The 25216-nt window shown below is 43.1% G+C and overlaps 1 protein-coding gene across 1 annotated transcript in view; it reads right to left on the bottom strand.

Moving 5' to 3' along the window:
• LOC130200033 (ERC protein 2-like) overlaps window positions 1-25216 on the bottom strand; it is a 139190-nt gene that overhangs the window by 91785 nt on the left and 22189 nt on the right. Inside the window, exon 8 of the mRNA XM_056423979.1 lies at window positions 15398-15565. Within this exon, the coding sequence (XP_056279954.1) occupies window positions 15398-15565 (168 nt within the window). The remainder of the gene's footprint in view (window positions 1-15397; window positions 15566-25216) is intronic.

Genomic DNA, 25216 nt, shown 5'->3' on the forward strand with positions numbered 1-25216 from the left:
ATTACAACCAGTCAAGTTGCAGTTTACATCCATGTCTGTGCAAGAGAATGGGACTGACGGACAACCTGATAACATAATACCTCCGGCCACGGCTATATGTTGTTGAGGCATTACCTATTATTAAGTTGGTGGTGCTGGATACACTCAATTTGTTTTTCGACACATCTACTTCTTGGTCAAACTAGTGGGTTGAAAGTGGACTGTGATATTGTCATCAGTGATACAAACATAATAAAATATGGCATGTGGTACGTGTGAGAGATGGAATTGAGACGTATGAAACAGTAGCCACCATGTATTCATGTCACGTTAATACATTGATATGTCAACGAAACCCTTTTGATTCCGTTTAGTGGGCTTTGCTATCCATTCGGAACCTTGCTGTTGCAGTCTGTAGAGTATGATCATGATTAGGACAAGCTGAGTTCTAGTGTAATAGAAGTTAGCGAACCAGTATCAGGCCTTGTGTTTCTGGCAAAAATCATAATCTAAAAGCAGCTTCTTCCGCAGCTGAACCGCAAACCCGGTCGATCCGTCTGTCTTCCATCCAAACTAAAAACTAGAACTCAGTGGCCTCCAGAGGAATCATTTCTGCAGGACACAAAGGAGACCAGCGTGGAGCGTGACCACCATAAAAACACAATCGTTGTATATTTAAAACCCTTTTGGACCAATAAAAATACCAAACAATAAATGGTCGCCCTTCTAAAAGGCAAGCAATTTCTCTGCTCTTGTCATCGCCTCTGAAAATATCACACGGACAGTTGTAAAACACAAAGATCCGCTGATACGGTACACATGTACACACACACACAGCCACACACAAATACACGGAGGGACAAAAACCACAAACTGAACAATAAGTAGTAATACAGTGTGTACTTCCCCAGAGAAATCTGTCAGTCAAACAAAAACACGATGACAGACTACACACTGGAAATGTCATTCTGCTACTTAAAGTAGTCCAAAATCACATAATACAATCGATTTCAAACTGTGCGTGGTTAAGTGTGTGAATGTATTACAGTATACACAAACATGGACACCTGCATACTGTTTCCACCTCCTGCCTTCCAGAGCGTGTCAATTCCCAGATTAATAAAGGACGCCCTACTGCTCCTCATCACTCAGATGTTCTTCTTCAAAGCGAAACACAGTTTTCTCTTGAAGTTCAGGGAAGATAGTGACCTTTGCAGTGTGGGTAGGGTGTGCACTTCCTTTAACCCCACAACTTCACTGGCTGTAAAGAAGAGCAACACAGGCAACACTGGAAGACTGACGAAACGCTGATACCGTGTGAACTGGCGCCCCTCTGTGGCACATTTCTGCAGCAGGCTCATATGACCACTTGTAACTTAACTCCAGAGTTCATTTAAAATGAAACATGTTGTCTTTACAGAGCAAGGTAAAACAGAGGAGACACTGTCCTTTCTAGTTCCAGATTTGAGGAAGACAATCACCTCCGACACAATACCCCATTATAGAAGCTTGTCAAGAAATATGAATGGATTTAGCTCCTGTAAGAGAACTGCCAGTATTTACTCATAGCTCTGAAGTCTCTATCAGATCTCTGTCGACTGTTGAGCCGACTGACTGGGAATGTACAAAAGGGGACAGCCTGACACAGAGCCCGCTAAAAGCACCTCTCCCCTATTCCCCTTAAATTACCTTTCTGGTGTCACACTGCTTTGCTCGAGGAGCCATTGCTCATCTGTTATCGACCAGAACAACGGAGCAAAATGACTTCATAAGACGAGTGGTGCCCAAGAGAGGGAGGAGGAGGCGGGAGGGTCAAAGAAGTCCGATGCTCAGGATCTGAATTCATCCACACGGATAAACAAGGAAAAGTAGAGGGGGTGGGGGTTTGTTGAGGCGGCACTCGGAGCAAACGAAAGAGACAGAATTATCATTAGAATTCCAACTGACTCGCAGCAGCTACCTCTCCATTGCCCCGACATTCATTCTGCTCCTAACCATCAGCGCCTGTTTATAAATACAAAGGTGCTCTGTGTCCATCAACAACACTTACATACACACACACACACACTCTCTCTTTCTCTCTCTCTCTCTCATTTGAATGCAGGCGCACAGGCGTGTAAACATACACACACCTTATGACTACAGTGAAACAAGCGTACAGAGATGAACACACATGATTAGCCTCATCTATCAATATTCATAGATGTCATATAATTTACTTGTATACTTTTACAAACGTTCCTGTATTTTGTAAGCATGCATGCAATGATGAATCTCAGTCATTCCTAAATTGGAAGTGATCATACTTACATATTAATAACTTTGGCACAACCTCAGAAACATCAAATAGATGAATTCAGGATTTTACCAGCATGAATACAATCAAGTAAAACATCCACAGAGATAGTTTTAATGTAATCAATAGTGAATAAACATGCATTATTTAGTAGTGCTCAGTTTTCTACTGAGCAAAGGTTATACATTTTTAAAAATTGCAGACTGCGTTCATACAATTCCATCGAAAGATTTGAAACAACATTGGCACGACATAAAACTTGAAATCCAAAAGTAAATAACTGCCAACACTTCAGGAGGGGGCCAAGGAGTTAAAGAGATGATTGTACAGCTGCTATCCTCAGAAATGGGATAAGGAGGAGAGTTTACTGAATTATTTGAATATTGTGTGTTGGCGAAAGGACATTATAATAACGCGGTCGCTCATTAAGGCCGTTACTGTCGATAACCAGGAAAGCAGTACCTAAGTCACTCGAAAACACTGTTTCACAGATTACATTTGATAAATAATCACAAACTACTCAGAAAGCGAGAATTATTTTACATACACAACCGCCTCATCAGAAACCTGAAAAGTTTTTTTAAAACGCTTGCATTTAACCATTACCGACTGGTTGCACCTTTTATCATAAAACATTGGTCCAATGTCTGAAAAACTCAAACAAAAGATTGTAGAAACTTTGGACATTTTTTTAAATGGTTGGTGAAAGACAAATATTTAAGTAGCTTGATAAATAGGCCTAATGTTTATGTATGTTTAAAAACATTTGCATATCACACAAACCGGAAACCATATCCCGTTGTCTAAGTCTGTTGTAACATGTGGCTTAATCTGAACATACAATACAGATCTGTGAGGAATATACACACACACACACACACACGAATGAATGTCCAGCCAGATTCAGCCGATGGGAGCTGTATGTAGCACTTACACGTATGACAAGTAGACATCCTCCCCTCTACCCACACATTCCTCCAGAAAGTAATTCACACAGAGACCCTCCACTGCATTCACACATATCAATAGACACCACACAGACAAATTAAGGCACACACATATACACTTAAACACACACACACACACACACACACACACACAGACATAGAAACGCACACAGAGAATGATCCAGAGAGAAAGATGAAGCAAAGGTTGTTTCATTGTAATTTTTTCTGGTCGACCACAGAGCAAAACGAGACTCCTCCAGACCCCAGAGCTGTTCAATGAAGACAGATTGCACTTGTGCAAGCTGAGCTGTACGTGAGTGTGAGTGTGTCTGTGTGTTTGCCGGCCAAGTTGATCCACGTCCATGCTCTTTAGGCTCAAGACCCTATCTTTGCCCCCCTCAGCTGCGGAATGCTGCAGTGATTGCTGGGTAATTACCCTGACGCTTCATTCCTTTGCTTCCAGCACCATTAGTATTAATTCTTTTATTTTTCTCCTCTTTGGAGAAGGGGAATGGGAGGCCTTTGATCTAAGAGAGAGGGAGGGAGAAAAGGAGAGAGAGAGGGAAAGGCAGAAACAGAGAGAGAAGAAAGAGAGAAAGAAAGAAAAAATAAATTGCATGTGGCCACCCGGCGGGGACCACAGCAGCTATGTGTGTGTCAACCTGTAGCTTCTGACCCCGGCACACTTTACACTGATCTGGTCAGACCGGTCAAATACAGCATGCAGTCCCACAGTTCAACTGAGAGACAGGGGGAAACTCTGACCCACTTCAGTCAAAAACGGAAGTGCCTCAGATATTGGAGTATGAAATACTAACATCTGACTGCCAACAGGTTAGGTCGAAACAGGTCAGACTGAGTTATGGCGTGTATCACCATCAGGATACAGTCAGGTTTAGCGGTGGAAGTGGGAGAGTCATCATGATGTGTTCAACTGCAGTGCACGTGTTGTGGTCAGGAAGAAGAGGGACTTGAATAGCTGGAGCCCGACATATGGCCCGACACAGGGTTTGTCTTGACTGATGTGTAGCCTGACTCCAATCAGCCAGCCTCAGGCTCTCACCATAAACCCCGGCTGATTGCTGATAGGAGCAGAAGGGGGATACAGGGTGGCCTATCACAGGCTGTTTACCGGAACCTCCCCAGCTCCAACGGGCTTATCTGTAACCATGTCTCTCCGCTGTGATTGGTCAGATGGAATCCATTAGGATGAAAGGCATTGGTGGCCCCATCACAAGATCTATCAAGATCACACACGCTCACACGCAGCAGCGTACACGTACAGTAGAGAGTTATAGGACCTCTGAGAAATACAGCTGTTCCACACACAGTCATTTGAAGTACAGGCTGCCCTACAGTGTATTGAGGTTAGGTATGGCATTTAGGTATAGCATGATTTTTCAATACTGCAAAATCAGATCAAGTCTTTATATTCACGCTCTGCATCTCTACTTTATAACATTATTAGTCGTAATATCATAAGTTAGGGCTGGGTATCTTTTAGAATTTTTGCCGATACAATATACTTAAGTTTCGGTAACTCATGCGCTTTTAAATACTTCAGTTTGAGGAATACAAACCACATTTTTATTTATCAAAATATACCACACTTCCCACAGGCCTTTTTGCATATAGTGTTGTCTCAACCAAAGTAGCAGTAAAACTTGGATGGGTCATTCACACGCTAAAATGAGAAGTTTCCTGATTTAGATCTGGAAATATCTGAAGAAAAATTAAGTATACAAGACTAAGAACCTGACAGAGCAGTTAAGCCAAACTTGTGACAATTGTTGATACTCCAGCTTTTCTAATGTACTTAATAATAAGATAGAACTGTTTTAGAAAGTAGTTTAAAAGAGTAGTGTCAATATATCTGCATGGGTAGTCTTCTCAAATTATTAGGACATTAACAGAACACGGTCATTTGACAGTAGGCATGCTTTAAAACTAGGGATGCGAGTGTATTTAAACAATAATGGAACCTCATAAAATTATGAAAAATTTACAAAAATAAGAGCAAATTCCCCAAGAAAGATCAAAGTGTGTGTCCGTGAGGGAGTTGGGGGGACAGGCAATGAATGTTGAAGGCCAGGGAACATCTCTATGTATCTCTCTCTCTCTACTTTTCTTCACAATCAAAGGCCCCGCCGTGCTGATGACACCAGGCTAGAGCAAGTGCTGAAAGAGTCTGGCTGAGGGTGCTCTGAAACAGAGCTGGGTTCCCCTGAGAAAGCCTAGGGGATACCTGCTAGACACTATTATAACGAACAGAGACCCTTGTGTACAGGGCATCCTTCTGAATGGACATACACACACACACATATGCCGACACAGACACACAGACACACACAAACATCCACACATATGCCCGATGTGGCCCAAGCAGACGTAATCAAATCTCCCTGTCTGTGGTTGCTATAGGGAGAGAACATGATAGGGGATAGTATACTTCCATGCACACAGCCAGCCTTTTTAAAAGCATGAATATGGATTGAGACGACCACAATGTTTGAACATGAATAACACATGTATGCCAAAACCACACCACAACCGGCTCTGCATGTCTACCTCCCACACCCCTTCCCCCGCAGCAAAAGAAGAAAAAATGACCGAAAATGAAGAAAATAAATAAATAAATGCATCATTATACATTGGTCATGGTCTCGTAGACCAAGCGCTCAAACACAGCTCTCACTGTTATGATTGTGATACATAAGACTGAAAACGCCGGCACATACTAGCATATGCATTTTTCGATTTTCATTTAAAGACCTCATTATTTTTTTCGTTAAATTCAGCCTCTTACTATTAGGATCAATGTAGGGATCAAACTACAGCAATGATGTCATGGTACCATGATATAAGTCATGTTGACTGTCCATGGAGAGGTCTCTAGGAAAGGATTAAAATCCTCATAATCTCCCGGGGCCGAAAATAGGGCACCAGTGAGTGATATATGTTGCAAATTAAGATAGTCTCTGCAGTTGTGCACTACGATATTGCAAAGGTCTGGTCAATCCGTGACAAATCTGTCCCCCAAGCCTGGAGGTCATTTCTCCAGTATGTAAAGTGTCACTGGCTATATTAAAGAATTGATTGCCATGGGGCTAAAGAAGGGCACTTAACCATTCGGTAGTTTCACACTACAAACGCAGCTGGCCTTTAACCCTCATTCTACCTCATCCTATATTTAACATACAAGGACTACTGACTGATCAACACATAGCAAAATGTTAACTAATTTCTTTTCAAACATCTTTTGTTTTTCTAACTGATCTTAACCCTTGTGTTGCCTTAGGGTCATTTTGACCCGAATCAATATTACACCCTCCCCCCGCCTTAGGATTAATTTGACCCCATTCAATGTTTAATGTCGGTGTTCTTTCGGTAGTCAACAAACAAACATAAAGTGCCTCACACTTAAACTTGGAAAACAATATTAATTCAAATAATTTTCTGGAGGTTTTAATTGCTGGTGTCAAATTGAACCCAAAGGGTAAAATATGTTAGTAAATATAAAGGTAACAGGAGGGTGAAACATTGAATCGGGTCAAAATGACCCAAAGGCGGGGGGAGGGTGTAATATTGATTCGGGTCAAAATGACCCTAAGGCAACACAAGGGTTAAGAAAGATATTATTCATATTTTAGGAAAGGTACAGATCTTTTACATATTGTGTAAAAAAAAATAGCCAGAGCTCATGAGGAAATCTGTCTCTGCTTCATCTGTTTCCATCTCCTTCAAAATGACTGACATAGTACAAACTGTATCCCCCAGGACCCCTCAGGACCTTCGTTTTTTTAAAGACAAAGTAAAACTTCAATCAAATCAACTTCAAATCAATCATTGGGACCTAATTGTTTGACAAAGTAAAAAAACATAGAATGACAGAGTCAAGCACCTGTGAGATAAGACTTAAAGTATACTTATCGGGTCTGCAGGGACCCATGTTGATAGGATGAGGATTCAATTTCACACTGTAACAAATATACATGTGGTTTCACTGAAGTACTCTAATGTATATGTATAGTACATGAAGTTGTCAGTAAACACTTAAAATACTTGGCAGAAACCTCTAAATGTGTTGAAGGTGAAAGAAAGAAAGCTCTTTCAATCAGTCTGTAAAAGGAAAATTAATTGTAAGGAAAAAGTACAACATCTAAAATAACGCAGGGCCACAGTAGAAAGGTATTTCCATTTGGTATTACACGCACATAAAAATCCAACAGACAGTTGTTGCTCTTAGCTTTCCAAATGTCAATTCCTTATGACCGGAAAGAGAGCACATTTGGATCCACATACACACACACACACAAAAGTGAAAACACATTATGTCACACCAGTTGATCTGTCATCAGCCTGGGTCATCAACATGAACACTCTGTGTGGAAGGGAATTGGACTTGTTTGGAGTGAAGAGAGAGAGCTAGTTGTAATAACACAGATGTATCATCTTAACCCTGAAAGCTATCCAGGAGGACACGTTTGTGTCCTTGAGTGTCTGGTTTAGATATTGACTCTTTTCATATGAACTGTGTTTAGTTGACTCATTCGGAGACGACCATTTTATAAGTTGGAGGACAGCCAATCGATGGACTTTTAAATGATATGGGTCAGTCATGAGTCATGACATAACAGCTTTTTTACAATTTGAATCCAATGACTTACTTAGTCTGAAACCAGGAAGGAAACAAGTTAGGCTTTAATTCAACATGCCTGTCTTCCCCCTTATATACAGATGTGTTAATTGTTTTGTCCTTGAAAACTTGGCCCCAACAAAGAAAAAATACTTCCAATGAATCGAAACTTGTTCCAGGGAAAGTTCACCCAAATATCTATATATCTGTTTTATTTGCTCAGGTTATCTAGTGCCACATCTAGTTTGTTTAAACTTCTTGCCATTCAATATTGTTAAACTTAATTCACCGCATTCCATCATCTGCGAAGTGCCCTGTATCTGAATCCTTTTTAGCATCAACACCTCCCTCTGTAGCTGGATTCTGGATTTCCTAACCAACAGACCATGTTAGGTTAGGTAATCACACCTCCTCTACCCTGCCCTGAGCACTGGCGTTCCACAGGGCTGTGTGCTGAGTCCTCTCCTCTATTCCCTATTCCCTGTTCACCCACGACTGCACGCCTGTACATGGTTCCAACACCATCATCAAGTTTGATGACGACACAACGGTGGTGGGCCTCATCAATAACAACGATGAGTCGGCCTACAGAGAGTTGGTCCAGCAACCGGTGTTGTGGTACGCCATCAACAACCTGGCCCTCAACACCGGAAAGACCAAGGAAATCATTGTGTACTTCAGAAAGTCCAAGCGCTGCACACACGCACCCATCCACATCAACGGAACGGAGGTCGAGCGTGTGTCCAGCTTCAGCTTTCTGGGTGTCCTCTCTTGGACCCTCAACACCTCAACCCTGGTCAAGAAAGCACACCAGCGTCTCTTCTTCCTGCGAAGACTGAAGAAGATCCACATGTCTCCTCAGATCCTGGTAAACTCCTACCGCTGCACCATCGAGGGCATCCTTACCAACTGCATCACAGTTTGGTATGACAACTGCTCTAGCGCTGACCGCAAACTACTGCAGAGGGTGGTTGAAACTGCCCAACGCATAACCGGTACCTCACTCCCTGACATTGAGTCCATCCACCTCAAGCGCTGCCTGCGAAGGGCACGCAGCATCGTCCAGCACCCCACACACCCTAGCAACAGACTGTTTGCCCTCCTTCCCTCTGGGAGGCGCTACAGGAACCTCTGGTCCAGGACCAGCAGGCTCAGGAACAGTTTCTTCCCCTCAGCGGTCAACAGCCTCAACTCTGCACCACGTTGACAGCCCCCCCCCCTCCCCCTATCCCCCCCTCCCTTCCATCATCGCCAACCTCTCTCCACCCCCTCCCCCAATCACACAGCACCTTAAATGTCTAAATATAGTCACTTGCACCTTTGGCTTTTGGTTTGCTGTTTGTTTGGTTTGCTGTTTGCACATGCTGTTTGTACATGCTGTTTATATATATTTGTACATTTCCACCGTTGACCATATCTGCACTGCATTTTTTATTTTTTTATTTGTGGTATACTGCTTCTTTGCACTCTCTGGTCAGATGTAAAACTACATTTCTTTGCCCCAGTGCCTGTACTTTGTGCAATAACAATAAAGTTGAATCTGCATCTGATATATACAGTCTATACCCCCCCCCCCCCCACACACACACACACACACATATATATACATCTGTATGTGTATATTTACATCTACATACATATACAGTGTATATACATATATATATATATATATATATATATATATATATTAGGGCTGTGAAACGATTAAAAATTTTAATCGGGTTAATCACAGGTTTTTGTGGATTAATCATGATTAATCACATATTACCGATATTCTCGGTATATTTTGTGAGAACATAGAGATTTATGACAAAAGACGGATATATACATTTATACATTCTTCTATACAATGGTGCTGCAACTCAGCAGTTATTTAGTAGTTTTCTTCCATCTGGAACATTAATAGATCTTCATCGAAAACAGAATGTTTAACCATCCTGTTACCTTTCGGGTCAATTTGACCCCATTCAATGTTTAATGTCGGTGTTCTTTGGGGTCAATTTGACCCCAGGCTGTTTTTCACTGTGTCAAACATATAAGAAATATCAACTTTTTGATATATTTAAAGGGCTATTTAGGTAGTCAACAAACAAACATAAAGTACCTCACACTTAAACTTGGGAAACAATATTAATTCTAATAATTTTCTGGAGGTTTTAATTGCTGGGGTCAAATTGACCCCGAGGGTAAAATATGTTAGTAAATGTAAAGGTAACGAGGGTTAAACAGAGCATTTTTCTCTTGTTTGTCAACCATTAACTCCACCATGATACAATCTAAAGGCCTCTAGTCTTCCTCTAGCAGCTGCTGAGGCAAACTGACTGTGTGGGTTTTCTTCATGAACTGGGCCGTGATGAAAGGGACGGCGGGGACACAGCTGCAAAGCTGAAACCTCACCGACACAGACAGGTGGTCAGATTGACAAGTGACTTTTTTTTTGCTCGGTCCCGATGCGCGCGCACGGAGCTCTGTGGCGCGCGAGACGGAGATCGATAAGTGTTAACGCAACGCGAAGAGACAGAAATGACATGCTGCTGTGGAGATACGATCAACAACAGACGTTTAGTTTAATAAAAGAACAAAGACGTGCTATAGAGAACATGTCAGGGGGCGGGCCAATCTTTTTAATGTCATGCGATCTACCAACACTACGCCGCGATCGACTGGCAGGTCGCGATCGACGTGTTGAGACCCTGATCTACAGGAAGTAAAAGTCGTAACAAGGTTTCCGGAGGTGAACCTGCGGAAGGATCATTACCGATGAACAGCACGACCGTCTGCATGAGAGCGGACAGAGTTCAGATTGAAGTGGTGTATTGGAAGCTCATTTTGCAAGTGACTTTTTTTTCGTCCCGACGACCAACAACAGACGGATTGGAAGCTCATTCTGCGCATGCGTTAAATGCGTTAAAAGAAAATAACTAGTTAAACCTGAAATTGAATTAACTGAGTTAACGCGTTATTTTTCACAGCACTAATATATATATATATATATACACATATACATATAACATACATACCGGCACACACAAACATACATACATACAGTATATTGTAAATATGTTTATCAAGGGGCTGCACGGTGGTGTAGTGGCTAGCAGTGTCGCCTCACATCAAGAGGGTCACGGGTCGGGGCGGTCCTTCTGTGTGGAGTTTGCATGTTCTCCCTGTGTCAGCGTGGGTTCCCTCCGGGTTCTCCAGCTTCCTCACACAGTCCAAAGACATGCAGGTTAACTGAACTCTAAATTGCTCATACGTGTGTATGTGAGCGTGAATGGTTGTCTGTCTCTGTATGTGCCCTGAGATGGACTGGCGACCTGTCATGTGTGAACTCTGCCTTTGCCCAATGTCAGCTGGGATCGGCTCCAGTGCTCAAGATAATTGTAGTGAGCCAATCACTGAGGACTGAACACACTGAGAACCAAAAATCACATTATTGATGGAAGTTTTAGGAGACCCCCTTCTTTGATGGCCAGTACCATATTTGCCTAAATCTACAGTAAGGAAACATTTCTCAAAGAAACTCTGTGTCTCTCAGAAAAGCAGCAAGGAAAACATTGAATATATGAATATAAAAGAACTGCATGCTTCCATGAGGGTGTTAGTTGGTCGGTTGAAACACATTTCACTGAAATGCTAAAAAATTAAATATAATAATACGATACTGTACTATTTGTTTGTTCATGCGTCATCAAGTTAAGGCAGTATTTTTATGCTTCTAGATAACTCTAATGTGTAAAGAGACACGTATAAACAAGATGAAGAACACTCTGGAAATGGACAAGCAAACACTGACCAGAGAGAAAGAGGCTTTTCAAAGAGAGTGGGCTCAAATGAATGAGTAAGAAAGGAGGGACTTCGACATTAAAAAGGAAGAGATGGCGAGAGAGGCCTACATTAAAGAAAAGTCACGTATCCAGAAGATGAGAGATGGTTTTCTTTTGGAGAAGGACACCATAGATATAGAAAGAGAAACCTTCAACAGGGAACTCAGGGTCCAATGTATGAAAAGGAAAGTATTTGGTGCTGAAAATGATGCAATGGCTGATGCCAGGGAGAACAGGAAGAGATGTCAATGATGAGGAAAGTCTACATTGAAGAAAAGGCAGGCATCCATAGGATGATACATGCTTTCCAGTTGGAGAAGGAGAACAAAGAAAAAGAAAGACAAACCTTCAGTGACGAACTCAAGGAAACATTTTAAACGAGAAAGGCTTTTGATGGCTTTCAACCAAAAATCTTTCCATTGAGACTTCACAAGTAGTATTGTTGATGACATTTACTTTTACTGTATGTGTTTACTATCAATAAAATACTGTTGTGTTTCCACTTATTGAAGTCCAACAAGACTCTTCACAGAAATCATAAGAAATAATTTTCAAGAGGTTTGAGGAAAGTCACAGAAAAAAACAATTAAACATTCCAAAAAATATAAAATGTTCGGATTTATTTTTGTTATCCAGCAACATTACCAGTCAATAATTAAAAGAATTGTGAGCAAGACTAATTCTTAATTTCAGTTTAGTTGAGATCCTGTGAGCCTGATCCGGAGAGTCGTCGCTGACTTTCATTTTAATCAGCAGGTGGCATCAAGATATGGGAACTTTGCTTGGGTTTTGAGGCGTTAAAGCATTAATTCACAGACAAACTGTACACACACTGCACTGCTACATTCATCATCCATGATGGTCCATGATGATTGAAAAAAAGGGCTTTTTTGGATTGGGAGTATGTGGGAGAAGAGGAAGGTTTTCCAAGAGAGAAAAGGAGGAGAAAAACACGTATATGCAGAGGAAGTGGGAGGCTTTCTGCGAAAAGACAAATGAAAACATCAATAAATGAGCAGAAACTGGCCAGTGAGAAAACAGCCGTCATGGCAATGACAGGCTGCATAACAATCTGCTTTGTCATCATCCAACTTAATCTAACTCAGTCTGTAGGGATGGAACTGGCAACAAAGGCTTATGCTGCGTTCAAACCAAAAGCGTAGCAAATATTCTCAATGTTTTACTCGCCAACAAGTTGTGGTTTATTCGCCTCGTTCGCTGGGGCGGCTGTAGCTCAGTGGGGTAAGGGGGTCGTCCTGCAACCCCAAGGTTGTCGGTTCGATCCCGGCTCTCCCCATTAGTAGCAAGTCGAAGTGTCCGTGAGCAAGACACTGAACCCCCAGTTGCTTCCCGGGCGCATCACTGCAGCCCACTGCTCCTTAATAACTAAGGATGGGTTAAATGCAGACAACTAATTTCCCCTTGGGGATTAATAAAGTATATATCTTATTTTATCTTAATTTGCGCCTTAGAGGGGGCGTGGCTTATCTCTATGGTTTTACTCCATGGAAACAGTTGTCATTTCCGCCAACACCCATGAAAGAAAAAAACACTATTTCTGCTTTATACTTGTTGTTGTGGAAATCCCACAAACGTCAGAACATCTAACGCCCTCATGTTTGGGTTCATAACATCACCCGTAGACTCACACAGCTCGGTGAGTTTCACCGACTACGTCTAGATAACTGTCTCTTCAAGCGCTACTAGAGTAGCATCAGCCAGTTAGATTCATCGCACAACGTCAGTAATGACAGGCCCAATTTATCTGCGACAAACAAGCTTATTAGGTGACTCACATAAAGAGAAATAGGTGAAACCCAAAGGAGAAAAGCGCAGGCAGCACATAAAGGTCATCGTTAAGCTTCTCACACAGAAACACCCTGAGGTCACACATACATTAGAATGCATTTGAAGATATTCTCACACACACACACACACACTCACACATCCACATGCATACACACTGATTTATGGCCCTGCATGTGACCTTTGGAGTCCTTTTTCTTTAACCCTTGTGTTGCCTTCGGGTCATTTTGACCCGATTCAATATTTAACCCTCCTGTCGCCTTCGGGTCAATTTGACCCGATTCAATGTTTAATGTCGGTGTTCTTTCGGGAGTCAACAAACAAACATAAAGTACCTCACACTTAAACTTGGAAAACAATATTAATTCTAATAATTTTCTGGAGATTTTAATAGCTGGGTTCATATTGACCTCAAGGGTAAAATATGTTAGTAAATATAAAGGTAACAGGAGGGTTAAACATTGAATCGGGTCATATTGACCCGAAGGCGACAGGAGGGTGAAACATTGAATCGGGTCAAATTGACCCGAAGGCAACACAAGGGTTAAACTCAGCAAGAGGGAGGTTGGAAGGAGAATACGGGAGATCTAATTTGAGGACATGACAGGAAACAAGTAAGTTGAGAGGGGACCTTTATGTGTGTGTAATTGGTCTGAAGAGGAATTGCCAACATGCACACCACAGGTGGCCACAGGCCCTGTCTAAATAGCTAACCTTATAAAAGTCATCAAGGCCTCTATGAAATTACTAACTCTGCTTTCTCCCCGGAGTCCTTTTGACTTCACGTCTCATGGGGTCGTCGGACCCTATGAGATGGCATAGATCCTATCTGCCTGATGGAGCATCGAGGTCTGGATCGTGGAATTCCTGCTACCAACTACGCCACTGCCCTGTTGAGACTCCGCCCACTGTTGAGACTCCGCCCACTCCTCCTCTCTACCTCCATCTGCCTGATGGATCGTGGAGGTCTCCATCGTGGAATATGCCTACTATGAACTATTCATACACTCTGTCATATTCATTGAATGTATTTTAACTCTAAATCTGTCCTTCTGTACACATTACATCAATTGCACCTGTCCATCCTGGAGAGGGATCCTCCTCTGTTGCTCTCCTGAAGGTTTCTTCCCTTTTTTTCCCCCTGAAGGGATATTTGGGAGTTTTTCCTGGTCCGATGTGAGGTTTTGGGACAGGGATGTCTATATGTACAGATTTTAAAGCACTCCGAGATAAATTTGTAATTTGTGAAATTGGGCTATACAAATAAACTGAATTGAATTGAATTGAAATGCCGTGCAAGCATTTGTGTGTCTGTGTGAGAGGAGGTGTGCATGTGTGTGAGGTGCGCATATATAAAGGGATGTGTGTGCTGTCTGGGTATTGGCCGCGTTTATGTGTAAAGGTATCTTTGTAAACCCAAAGTGATAGGGATCAACTGTGAGTAGCATATCTTACTAAGCACACATTCATTGATTCATTTAAAAACACTCTCACTGTCTATTCACATTTCCTGTTCTAGACATGGCCATGTGACTAGAACAGGAAATTAAATTCCATTATGGCTGGTTAACCAGGAAAAGAATATAATAATAATGAATATCTGCACTTCTTTGTAACTCTGTAAAAGTGATTTAATTCAATGACGAATAGTTTTTCCATGCAAATGTAGAGATCAATTACATTAAATTAAAGAGTTTTTTCTTTGTTGAGTATAACTAGCCCTAATCCCAACTGTAATCAGGATTTCCTAACTTTGTTCAATCAGCATAAAACACATCAGTTATATGTTATCATTTTATCAGGCAACCTTGAGGGCCTTGAAAGGCACCTTATAAAATAAATGTATTATTATTATTATTAATTCATTGTGGGTGTGTCCCTAGAAGCGACCCCTGGACTCACTTACCTTCTTCTGCAGGACATTAACCTTCCTCTCCTTGACATCCAGCATGTCCTTCATGTCTCTGATCTCTCCAGTTAGAGTGCTCTTCTCATCGGTCAGGTCCTGCAGCTGCTTGGTCTTCTTGGTCAAGAACTGCTCCTTCTCCTCCAGACGCACTCGCAGAGCATCTACCTAGAAAAGACCATGACAAGAAGTTCAGATAAGCAGATAAAAAGTCAGAAAGAAACTTGACAAAAACAATCTGTCTGACTTATAGTCAGCAAGGGAGCTGCTGTACAACATAAACTATATAGTTATACGAAGAGTCAGACAGAATGTCAGACAAAGAGAAAAGGGGAAATGAGAGTCAGAGTGGGTAATACAAACCAATATTCACAGAGTTTAGCAGGCAGATGGATAGGCAAGCGTATAGGTTGAACGTATGTCATAAAAATAGACCAGAATAGCTGGAACAGAAACATTTACAAGTACTATAACTGACATTTCTCAACACATTTACTTGTTGACATTTGGAAGTAAAAGTCATTAGAGAGAGCGAGAGAGAGAGAGAGAGAGAGCCTGTCCCATCATTTGTTATTGAGAATGCGATGTGATTGGGCCAGTGCTGCCAAAGATCAGACTGCTCCCACACTTCACACTCACACATTAAAATCCTCCGTATCTGGCCACGTGCAACAAGATGAGTGATATCTGAGCTCAGTCCAGAACGTATTATTGGACATCTATCAGTGTTCTGCTGCACCGCAGACCCACACACACGTACATTCACACTCGCGCACACACACACACACATGCACACTCTCATCTGGCTGACCAATGATATGGTCCTCTGTTGCTCTTCAACACCTGTTGAGATTTCCAGCACTTTTTGCCACGGCACAATGAGTGTACCCATTTGAACTTAATTTTAGGTGTCCATGATTTTTTACATGATTTTATGACACACACACACACTCACACACACGTATTATAAGAAAAGAAGTGTGGGAGGTCTTATTAACAGTTGTTTTAACCATACCCTCTTGGAGACAGAGGGGACATGTGAAAGCACTTAACGCACATGTCATGGGTAGTCCGGGTTGTCGCAGCGAGAGAGGACCCAAATGCCGACATTACTGCACAACTATATTTATTTTCACAAATTACAGACCAGAACAGGACGACAAACACGCGGACCAAACAGTACGAAGCCACACTGGGGAATGAGACGAACAGGGTTTACATACACAGGCAAGGTGAGAGGATTGGACAACGAGACACAGGTGGACACAATGAGGGCGGGACCAGCAATCACACAGAAGGAAACAATCAGGAACAGGGCAGACAATCACAGGGAGACAGACGACACAAGGACTTCTAAACTACACAAACTCCAGATCCTAACAGTACCCCCCCCTCAAGGGACGAATTCCAGACATCCCAAGCATTCCACACGGGTGGGTGGAGGGGAGCCGGAGGAGGGTCCAAGGCTGCAGAAGCAGTCCGGGGGGCGGGCCGCAGGACGATCACCAGGCCAAGGCGGGCCGGAGGACATGAGTGGGGAGCTAGGGGACCGGGCTCAGGAGAGGAAGTCACAGGGGTACCGGGGTCTTGGGATGGGGGCTCTGTGGGACCAGGACCGGGCAACGAGACATGGGGAACTGTGACTGACCGGGACGGAGGCGGGATGGGGAGAACCGGGGCCGGGCGGGAGAGGGAATACCGGGGACTGGAACATCGGGGGCTGGAGCCAGCAGCGGAACACCGGGGACCGGAGCCGGTGATGGAACACCGGGGACTAGAACCAGAACATCGTGGGCTGGGCGCGAACACCGACAGGAACATCGTGGACTGGAACCGTGACGGAACTCCGGGGACTGGAACCGGAACATCGTGGACTGGAACCGGTGACGGAACACCGGGGACTGGAACCGGAACATCGTGGACTAGAACCGCGACGGAACAGACTGGAACCAGAACATCGTGGACTGGAACCTCGGGGTCTGGAGCCTGTGGACTGGAACCGGAACATCGTGGACTAGAACCGCGACGGAACACCGGGACTGGACCGCACAGGGCCAAGGGCCGGAGGACTCCATGTTGTGGAGATGCAGATCATGGGAGGCTGGCCAGACCAGAACCGGCGACGGAACACCGGGGACTGGAACATCGTGGACTGGAGCCTGTGACGGAACACCGGGGACTGGAACAGGCACATCGGGGACTGGAGCCGGTGACGAAAACCGGGACTGGACCTCACAGGGCCCCAAGGCCGAGAGCCGGTGGCGAACACGAGGGACTGGACCCACAGGGCCAAGGACTCCCCATGTTGTGGAGATGCAGATCATGGAGGCTGGCCAGACCAGAACCGGCGACGAACACCGGGACTGGAACCTCGGGACTGGAACATCGGGGACAGGAACCGCCGACCTTGACTCCAGGGCCCGGAGGGACTCCCACATCTCCTCAAGCAGAAGATGAGCGTTAGCTGGCCAGGCAGGAACTGTGTAGCGGAAACTGAAGGCTGGGTCCATTACTCGTGCGTTCTGTCATGGGTAGTCGGGGCGGGTGTCGATGAGAGAGGACCCAAATGCCGACATTACTGCACAACTATATTTATTTTCACAAATTACAGACCAGAACAGGACGACAAACACGCGGACCAAACAGTACGAAGCCACACTGGGGAATGAGACGAACAGGGTTTACATACACAGGCAAGGTGAGAGGATTGGACAACGGGGAACGAGACACAGGTGGACACAATGAGGGCGGGACCAGCAATCACACAGAAGGAAACAATCAGGAACAGGGCAGACAATCACAGGGAGACAGACGACACAAGGACTTCTAAACTACACAAACTCCAGATCCTAACAGCACAGGCTTTGTTGTACTCTCCAGCTCATCTTTCAACTATTTCACAAGTCACTCAAGGAGGAAGGAGCAATGGTGGAAAGTAGCACACTCATTTCCTGAAGTACTGTAACAAAGTACAACTACAACTCAAGTATTTAACTTTATGCTACATCTTATTTATCCACTACACTTCAGAGGAGGTTACTTATTTGACAGTGATAGTTACTTTACATATTCAGTTTAAAAACCTAATGACTACAATGAGCATATAAAATATAACGCACTATTATACTGTTAATAAAGTATGACTAACAGTATAAAAAATAATACGAATTTCTCCACAGAGCCCCGGTACTTATATACTTAACTACAAATGAAGTTAAACATTTTGAGAAAATGGTGGTTTTCCTTGTCTTTTAAAGCGTTTTATGAGAACGATTATGATATTAATACAATGAGGCAATTATATAAACGTTTTACTTTTACTTTAAAAAAAAAAAAGTTGAATCAAATGTAGTATGTTTACAACTACTTTAACTTTCCTCAACACACAACAAACCACAGTACAAAAAAACAATAACGTGGCAGTAAAAATTAAAGAAATGAAGATAACACATACTGAGAATACAATCGCGAGCTATGGTGTTGGGCCTACGTTAGTTCCGACCTAGCCGTATGAGTTTGTGTAAAATGAGAGTACACCTTGCAGGCCACAGACACACAGAGGCCTCCTCTCAAGCATTAGCATTAGAAAGCAGGCCGGGACCCCCAGGTGTAAGATGGTGAAGTATTTATCTCATATTGCTCCTCTGGCAGAAAACCAGAGACTAATACTGAGACCTGCTCTGTCCTCCCCACTCCACACTGGCACACGCACAACCACAGGACACACACACACACACATACACACTAGCGGCACCACTAATCCTTTGTGCGTACAGTATGTTAGTACGCGCACATCATCCTGTACTGCCACAATGTGTTGCCACATGCGTGCATGTGCATTCGTGTTTGCCACTGTGTGTATGAGACAGAACAAGGGAAAGACAGAGAACCCCCTCCCCTCCAACCCCACCTGGCAAGGAGCAATTTAGCAAGAATGTAGCAGAGAGGCCTAACAGGAAATCCCTGCTGTCTCACCTGCACTGGCCCACTAAGCTGTGATAGTACTGTACAGACACCCTGCTAATACCCTCTTAAAGCACTCACCGCTGCCAGGCACACTACACGAAAAACAAAGAGGGCGAGGTGGACAGATGAGGATGAAAGGATGGAGAGGAGTTAGGGTGAGAGCACGGGGAGGGATACATAAAACACACACCGAACACCCACAATCACCACATACCATCAAAGCCTTTCACAAACACACACGCACACACATAGAGCAATTGTTCTTTTTTTTGTTGTTATGTTCGATATTTTATGAATTGTACCTTTTCTAGTTTATCTCATTATTACTTGAACCTTTGGCAATATTGTATTTGTTACACTCGTACAGGTAATGCATATTAAATTGAGTGAAAGACGGTGGAGAGAGCAGATGGGAATTCTCCAGAGCACATTAAGACCACTGCTCTTCAACCGGCATGACTCCATCAGCAGGTCTGTAACAGGAAATACTGTATGGCTTTATCAGCCGGCACACATGCTGAGATGATAGACAGCTAACAAGTCAAGGTGATTAACCTCTCACTTCTCCTTCAATTTCCTCTTCAATTTTCCTTTACCTCTAGTACTGTTCTTCTCAATGTCGCCTTGCAGCAAAACCTCTCACTTTCAACCCGTCACTTCTACCTCTCTTTCACCACGCCATCCTGCCAGCCATGCTCTTTACTCTCCAGGAGTTTTCCCATTGCCGTTTAAAGGTGTAGGCCCTGTCGTGAGACAAAGATGATGTGTTGGTGGGAGAAGTCCCTCAAGTCCTCAAAGCCAGGTTGTCTTTGGGACAGGCCCACATTTCCCAGCTATGACTTTGTAGCTTTGTGCATTTCTGTTTGTTTCCATGTGAGAATGATAACAGGCAAAGCAGAACTTCTACTCTCTCAAGGACAACTGGGGTACTGATTATGCTTTTGCAATTATACACTGGGGACCACATCCTGTTTTGTCATCAACGCTTTTTTTGGTTTAGTTTATGAGAGAAAGAGTAAGAAAGTGAGAGGTGAATAAAGTAAAGGGGCAAAATGCTACCCAGATAAAAATAAAAAAGCAGATTGAATTAAAGCATTTCTCCAAATAGATGGATTAAAAACACATTTATATCACCCTATCGTCGACCAAAACCCCCATTTAAGCTTTCCAGCCCCTCACTCAGCACCATTTCATTTAAAAAATGGCTGTGATATGTTTTCAAGATTCTGTGATTGCAGAACTAATAATTATTTGTAATGTGTGGAATGTGCAAGTACACGTGCATATATTCAACAGTTTTATACTTGCACGCATGCATGTACCAGCAAGTATACATGCAGCCATGCACACACATGCATAAGCGACCTCATTCTCCTTGATTTCCTCTCTCATGCCTGCAATGACATCCACATGTGGATTCTGGACACTGGTTAGCAAAGTAAAACAGAGGCTTAAAGAAAACAGCGTCTCTGTTTGTCCTCAACTCCCCTTTCCCTGCCTCACATTTCATCATAAAAGTTTTTCTGGCAGTCAAATCTGCAAAGGTATCAGGCCGAACATCGGCTCGGGGCCACAATAGACAACACAGGGACTATATAAGTAGACCACAGTCAAAATGGCAGAACTAAAAACGACCACAGCAAAGGCCTGGGGATGCACCGAAAAGTGCCTACTCAAACACTGACAGTTGCACTCACTCACCCACTTGTGTGCGAGTAGTCATAGTTTAACCAGAAGTCCACTTTTAATATGATTGCTTATCTCTCACTCTGGCTCTTTAAATATCTCTGACCTTCAAACATGGAAACATGAACACACAGGCACCCATTCTTTGCCTTTCTGTTCAAAGAATAAGTGTCACCTCAGCTGACAACACCACCATAAAAGTTGTTAAATCCAAAGTGCGGGTTTGAGTGTATAGATGTCTGAACTCAGGTCTGCTCGGGCTGCTAAGGTGCACTAGACACAGCTGTGTTCCGTTCACTGGCTGTATGATGTCCAGCCAGCCTGTATAAATACAGCACCAGGCAGCCATTAGACATAATTTATTTAAAGGCCCATGCTGTGAAATTCAAATCTAAATTTATGAAATAATGTTTGATTAATTCATGTTTGTCTAGCCATTAATGTGGCCAAGTCTGGATTGTATCACTAAAATAAGGAGGGCTTTCTCATTCCAAGATGATGCTAGACCACCAGAGAGTCTCCCATATTAGCTATAATCATTCAAATATCTAATTGTATTGAAATATATGCATCAAAGAGAATCCAACACACCCTAATATGATGAATAAATAAGAGAATGAATGTGGACTGTTGGGTTCAAACAGCCAATTGCTGTAAGTTTTTCTTTCAGTGACTAATATCTGTCAAAGACTGGTAAAAGTTGAATACAAAAATGGTCAATCCAGTTTATGAAATACATGTGTTACAGTATTAACAGATGGTGAATAAGCAGCTTTTATGTTGGCACTGATGTGAGAAGAACGAGTGTTCAATTATCCATAGTTTCCTGATGAGGCAATATAAACTTTTAATAGATGTCAAAAGGTCACTGTTGGTTGTGAGGTTAAACAGCATGAAGACCAATGTGGGACTTATTTTTATATTACATTAATACAGTACATTAATGCATGTTGGCATATATGTGTGTGTGTGTGTGTGTGTGTGTGTGTGTGTGTGTGTGTGTGTGTGTGTGTGTGTGTGTGTGTGTGTGTGTGTGTGCGTCGGTTCAAGGAGATGTTGCAATGTCAAACGGAAGAGTGAGGCACTGAACAAGGTCTGAGCTTCTCCAAGACCATGCAATGACTCTGAGCTCTCTTACTCACACACACACACACGCACGATTCTCTCCACCTGAGCCAGCCGCGCCAGACATGACGACACCGGGCTGATCTGTGCGGAAATTAAGCAAGTCCGTCGTCCTGGGTCTTAGGCTGGATGTCATTTGAGGTGTGTCATCAAAGCCAGGGTTAAGGCAACAGTCAGAGCTCTGATCAAGAATCGTATAATAGTCTGATCACCTCAGGGTCGGCTGGGGATAATAAGCGGATGTAAATGCCTCACAGCAGGGGCTGTGAGGTGGAGTTTGGGGCAGTTTCATTGTATACTCCGACATCTGCAGATCAAACCATGGCAACACAGCTGTCTGCCCACAGGCTACAGAGGGAACATGGGAAAGCACAGACACGAACACACACACAGCACTCCCAGGATCCACGAACAAAAGGATCTTTGTCAACAGAATGAATGAGTGTTTTCCACCAAAGCATGAAAGACAATCATGTCATGCCTTTAGTAGTATACCAGAGGTTGGATATATGACACAGAAAATGTAGGCGCACATCTGCCTCATTCCCTCTTTCTCCCTACATCCATCATCATCATTACCTCCTCCAGCAGAGATGGACACAACACACACATGCCCGTATAGAGGAAGAGACGCTGCAGGCGTTCCCCCTCATTAACACTTGCTCCTTCTTTGATTATTTTTCCTGATCATTTCCAGTGCCGCACGCCAGTTGCTACATCCTGTTTCCAGGGAATCCATTTCCTGTCAAACCACACTGAACAGTCACTCTGGCAAACATGTGCAGAACAATTGTGGGTCTGAAATGTACAATAGGTGCCTGAAATCAGCTCAAGTTCTGCTTGATCAACTCGTAGAACAGTATATTGTCATTCTGTTGGTCTAACAAGCTGAGTTTGTAAAAAAACAAAAACACTTATTAATTTTAATAAATTAAAATACAGGCCATATAGTGTAACCCTAAGGTGTTTTGGTCACATAATAAGTGAACTTTCTCCATGGCAACCAAGCAAATGTTATCATCTGCTGATGAAGGCCATGACATGTCAAAGTTACATTGACCACTGCTTCAACAAAAGCACAACATTGTTCAGAAGAGCACAAAGCCCTTCATAGTTCTATCCACCATAGTCTCACAAAATCATGTGGGAAACACTTTAACAGAAATAATAATAAGATGGTAATCATACCGTGAAAACCCGACCAAGGGGTAAAAAGAGCTATTAATATGATCTTGATGTTATCACATCCAAATACGTTTAAATCTCAAAAGCAGAACTTTAACCCAACAGTCATTGATTCGTTTCAAATAAAATGTGCTGGATTAGAGACAAAGAAAAACACATAATCATCCCCAAAAAGAAAAGAGAGTAGGCTCTTAGGTACATACTGTGTGTTGCTTCTTTGGATTAAATCATTCTATTAAGAACTTTGATCAACAAAGTTTGAACCTAAGTGGGAGTGAAACCTTTTGTGTATCCTTGTGGCACTGCGTCTTTATGTGTGTGTGTGTGTGTGTGTGTGTGTGTGTGTGTGTGTGTGTGTGTGTGTGTGTGTGTGTGTGTGTGTGTGTGTGTGTGTGTGTGTGTGTGTGTGTATGTGTGTGTGTGTGCATGCGTGCGCTTCTATGAAATTAGAGGTTAAGTGGTCTGAGCTAAGCAGGGTAACCCTGAGGAGAGAGGAGGTCAGAATAAAAGAAAGAAGAGTATTGTCTCTGGCTGTCACTATGAGCACCTCACTGCTTACTGGTTAACCACCCGCTGACTGACAGCAGACCAACACAGACATCATTTCTCTCTGTGTTTATGTTTTTTGTTTTGTTTAGTTTCAAAATGTGCAAAAATAGAAAAGATGAAAACAATAGAGAGGGAGAGCAAAAGAACTTCCCAAAGACCTTCATGTGGGGAAAAACCAATACACAAATTACATTTACCTTGGATGTCCTTTTACTTTAGGCATCATTTAAACAACACAAATGAGCAAGTTACCAAGTGCAAATGCATAAATAGCAGTGTGCACACACTTGTGTTTGTCAGATCCTTCTGTTTACTCAAGTTTACCTCGTTCCCTGTGTAAACCATTAAATATCTCATCTCCATTCTGACCCCTATAACTTCTTTTTATGGCTTTTACACATGGCCAATGAAGAACTTGCGGGGGCTGTATTTTGGACGGCACCATGTTTTTACTGGGGGCCCCGACGCTTTAATACTCACACTGCATCCCAAACCGCAACACCCCAGGAAGCAAGAAGCATGCTTTTGGGCCTGAGACTAGTGACCATGGTCAGTCAAGTTCAGATGAGGTCGTACACTATAACTGCTCTGCACAGGACTCACGATGAGAGGCACAGGGTTTAAATGTGAAGTTAATAATTAGTGGTCAGCCAAAAAAGGAACCGTTTTCCATTTTCTTGTGCCAACCATCCCACTGTCTTCCTACGTTCATTAAGTTCTCACCCAAGTTTAATTTGTACATACACTCCTTCTTGCGGTGGTACCAACAGATGGAGGACAAGAAGGGTTCAAGAAGTAGGCGGGCAAATGAGGAGAGTGAAGACAAATGGAGGCAGATAGTATGAAGGAAGAGAGAATATGGACAGAGGGAGCTAAAGTGAATGAGGCAGAAAGAAAGACTGAGAACACAGCAGGAGGAGAGCACAGGGCAGACTGTAACCAGGTTGAGACCACATCTTTCCTCCGCCTCACTTCCTTCATGAACCATTAATCAGCAAAGAGAACAAGGAAAGATCAACAAAAACAGTCCAGCAGGGACCACAGCCCACCGTACCATCGCATCACTCACTGACAAAAGCCCACAGCCTTCTCCATCCATCAAGCAACTCTATTCTCTCACTTCTAACTTACTCCTGTCGCTCCATCTATCCTTGGTTATTTCCCTCTCCCGCTCCAGATCATTATTATTCTATTTTCCTCTTGTTTTCACTCTTCAACACTATCGTTATGGTTGATGGGTCATTCTTGAGTCCTTCATATCTTCTTGAAGTCATTACACCTCAACCTCAAAATCTGAAACTCAGTGGA

This window comes from Pseudoliparis swirei, chromosome 9 (genome assembly GCF_029220125.1).
Source record: "Pseudoliparis swirei isolate HS2019 ecotype Mariana Trench chromosome 9, NWPU_hadal_v1, whole genome shotgun sequence".
NCBI classification, from domain to species: domain Eukaryota; kingdom Metazoa; phylum Chordata; class Actinopteri; order Perciformes; family Liparidae; genus Pseudoliparis; species Pseudoliparis swirei.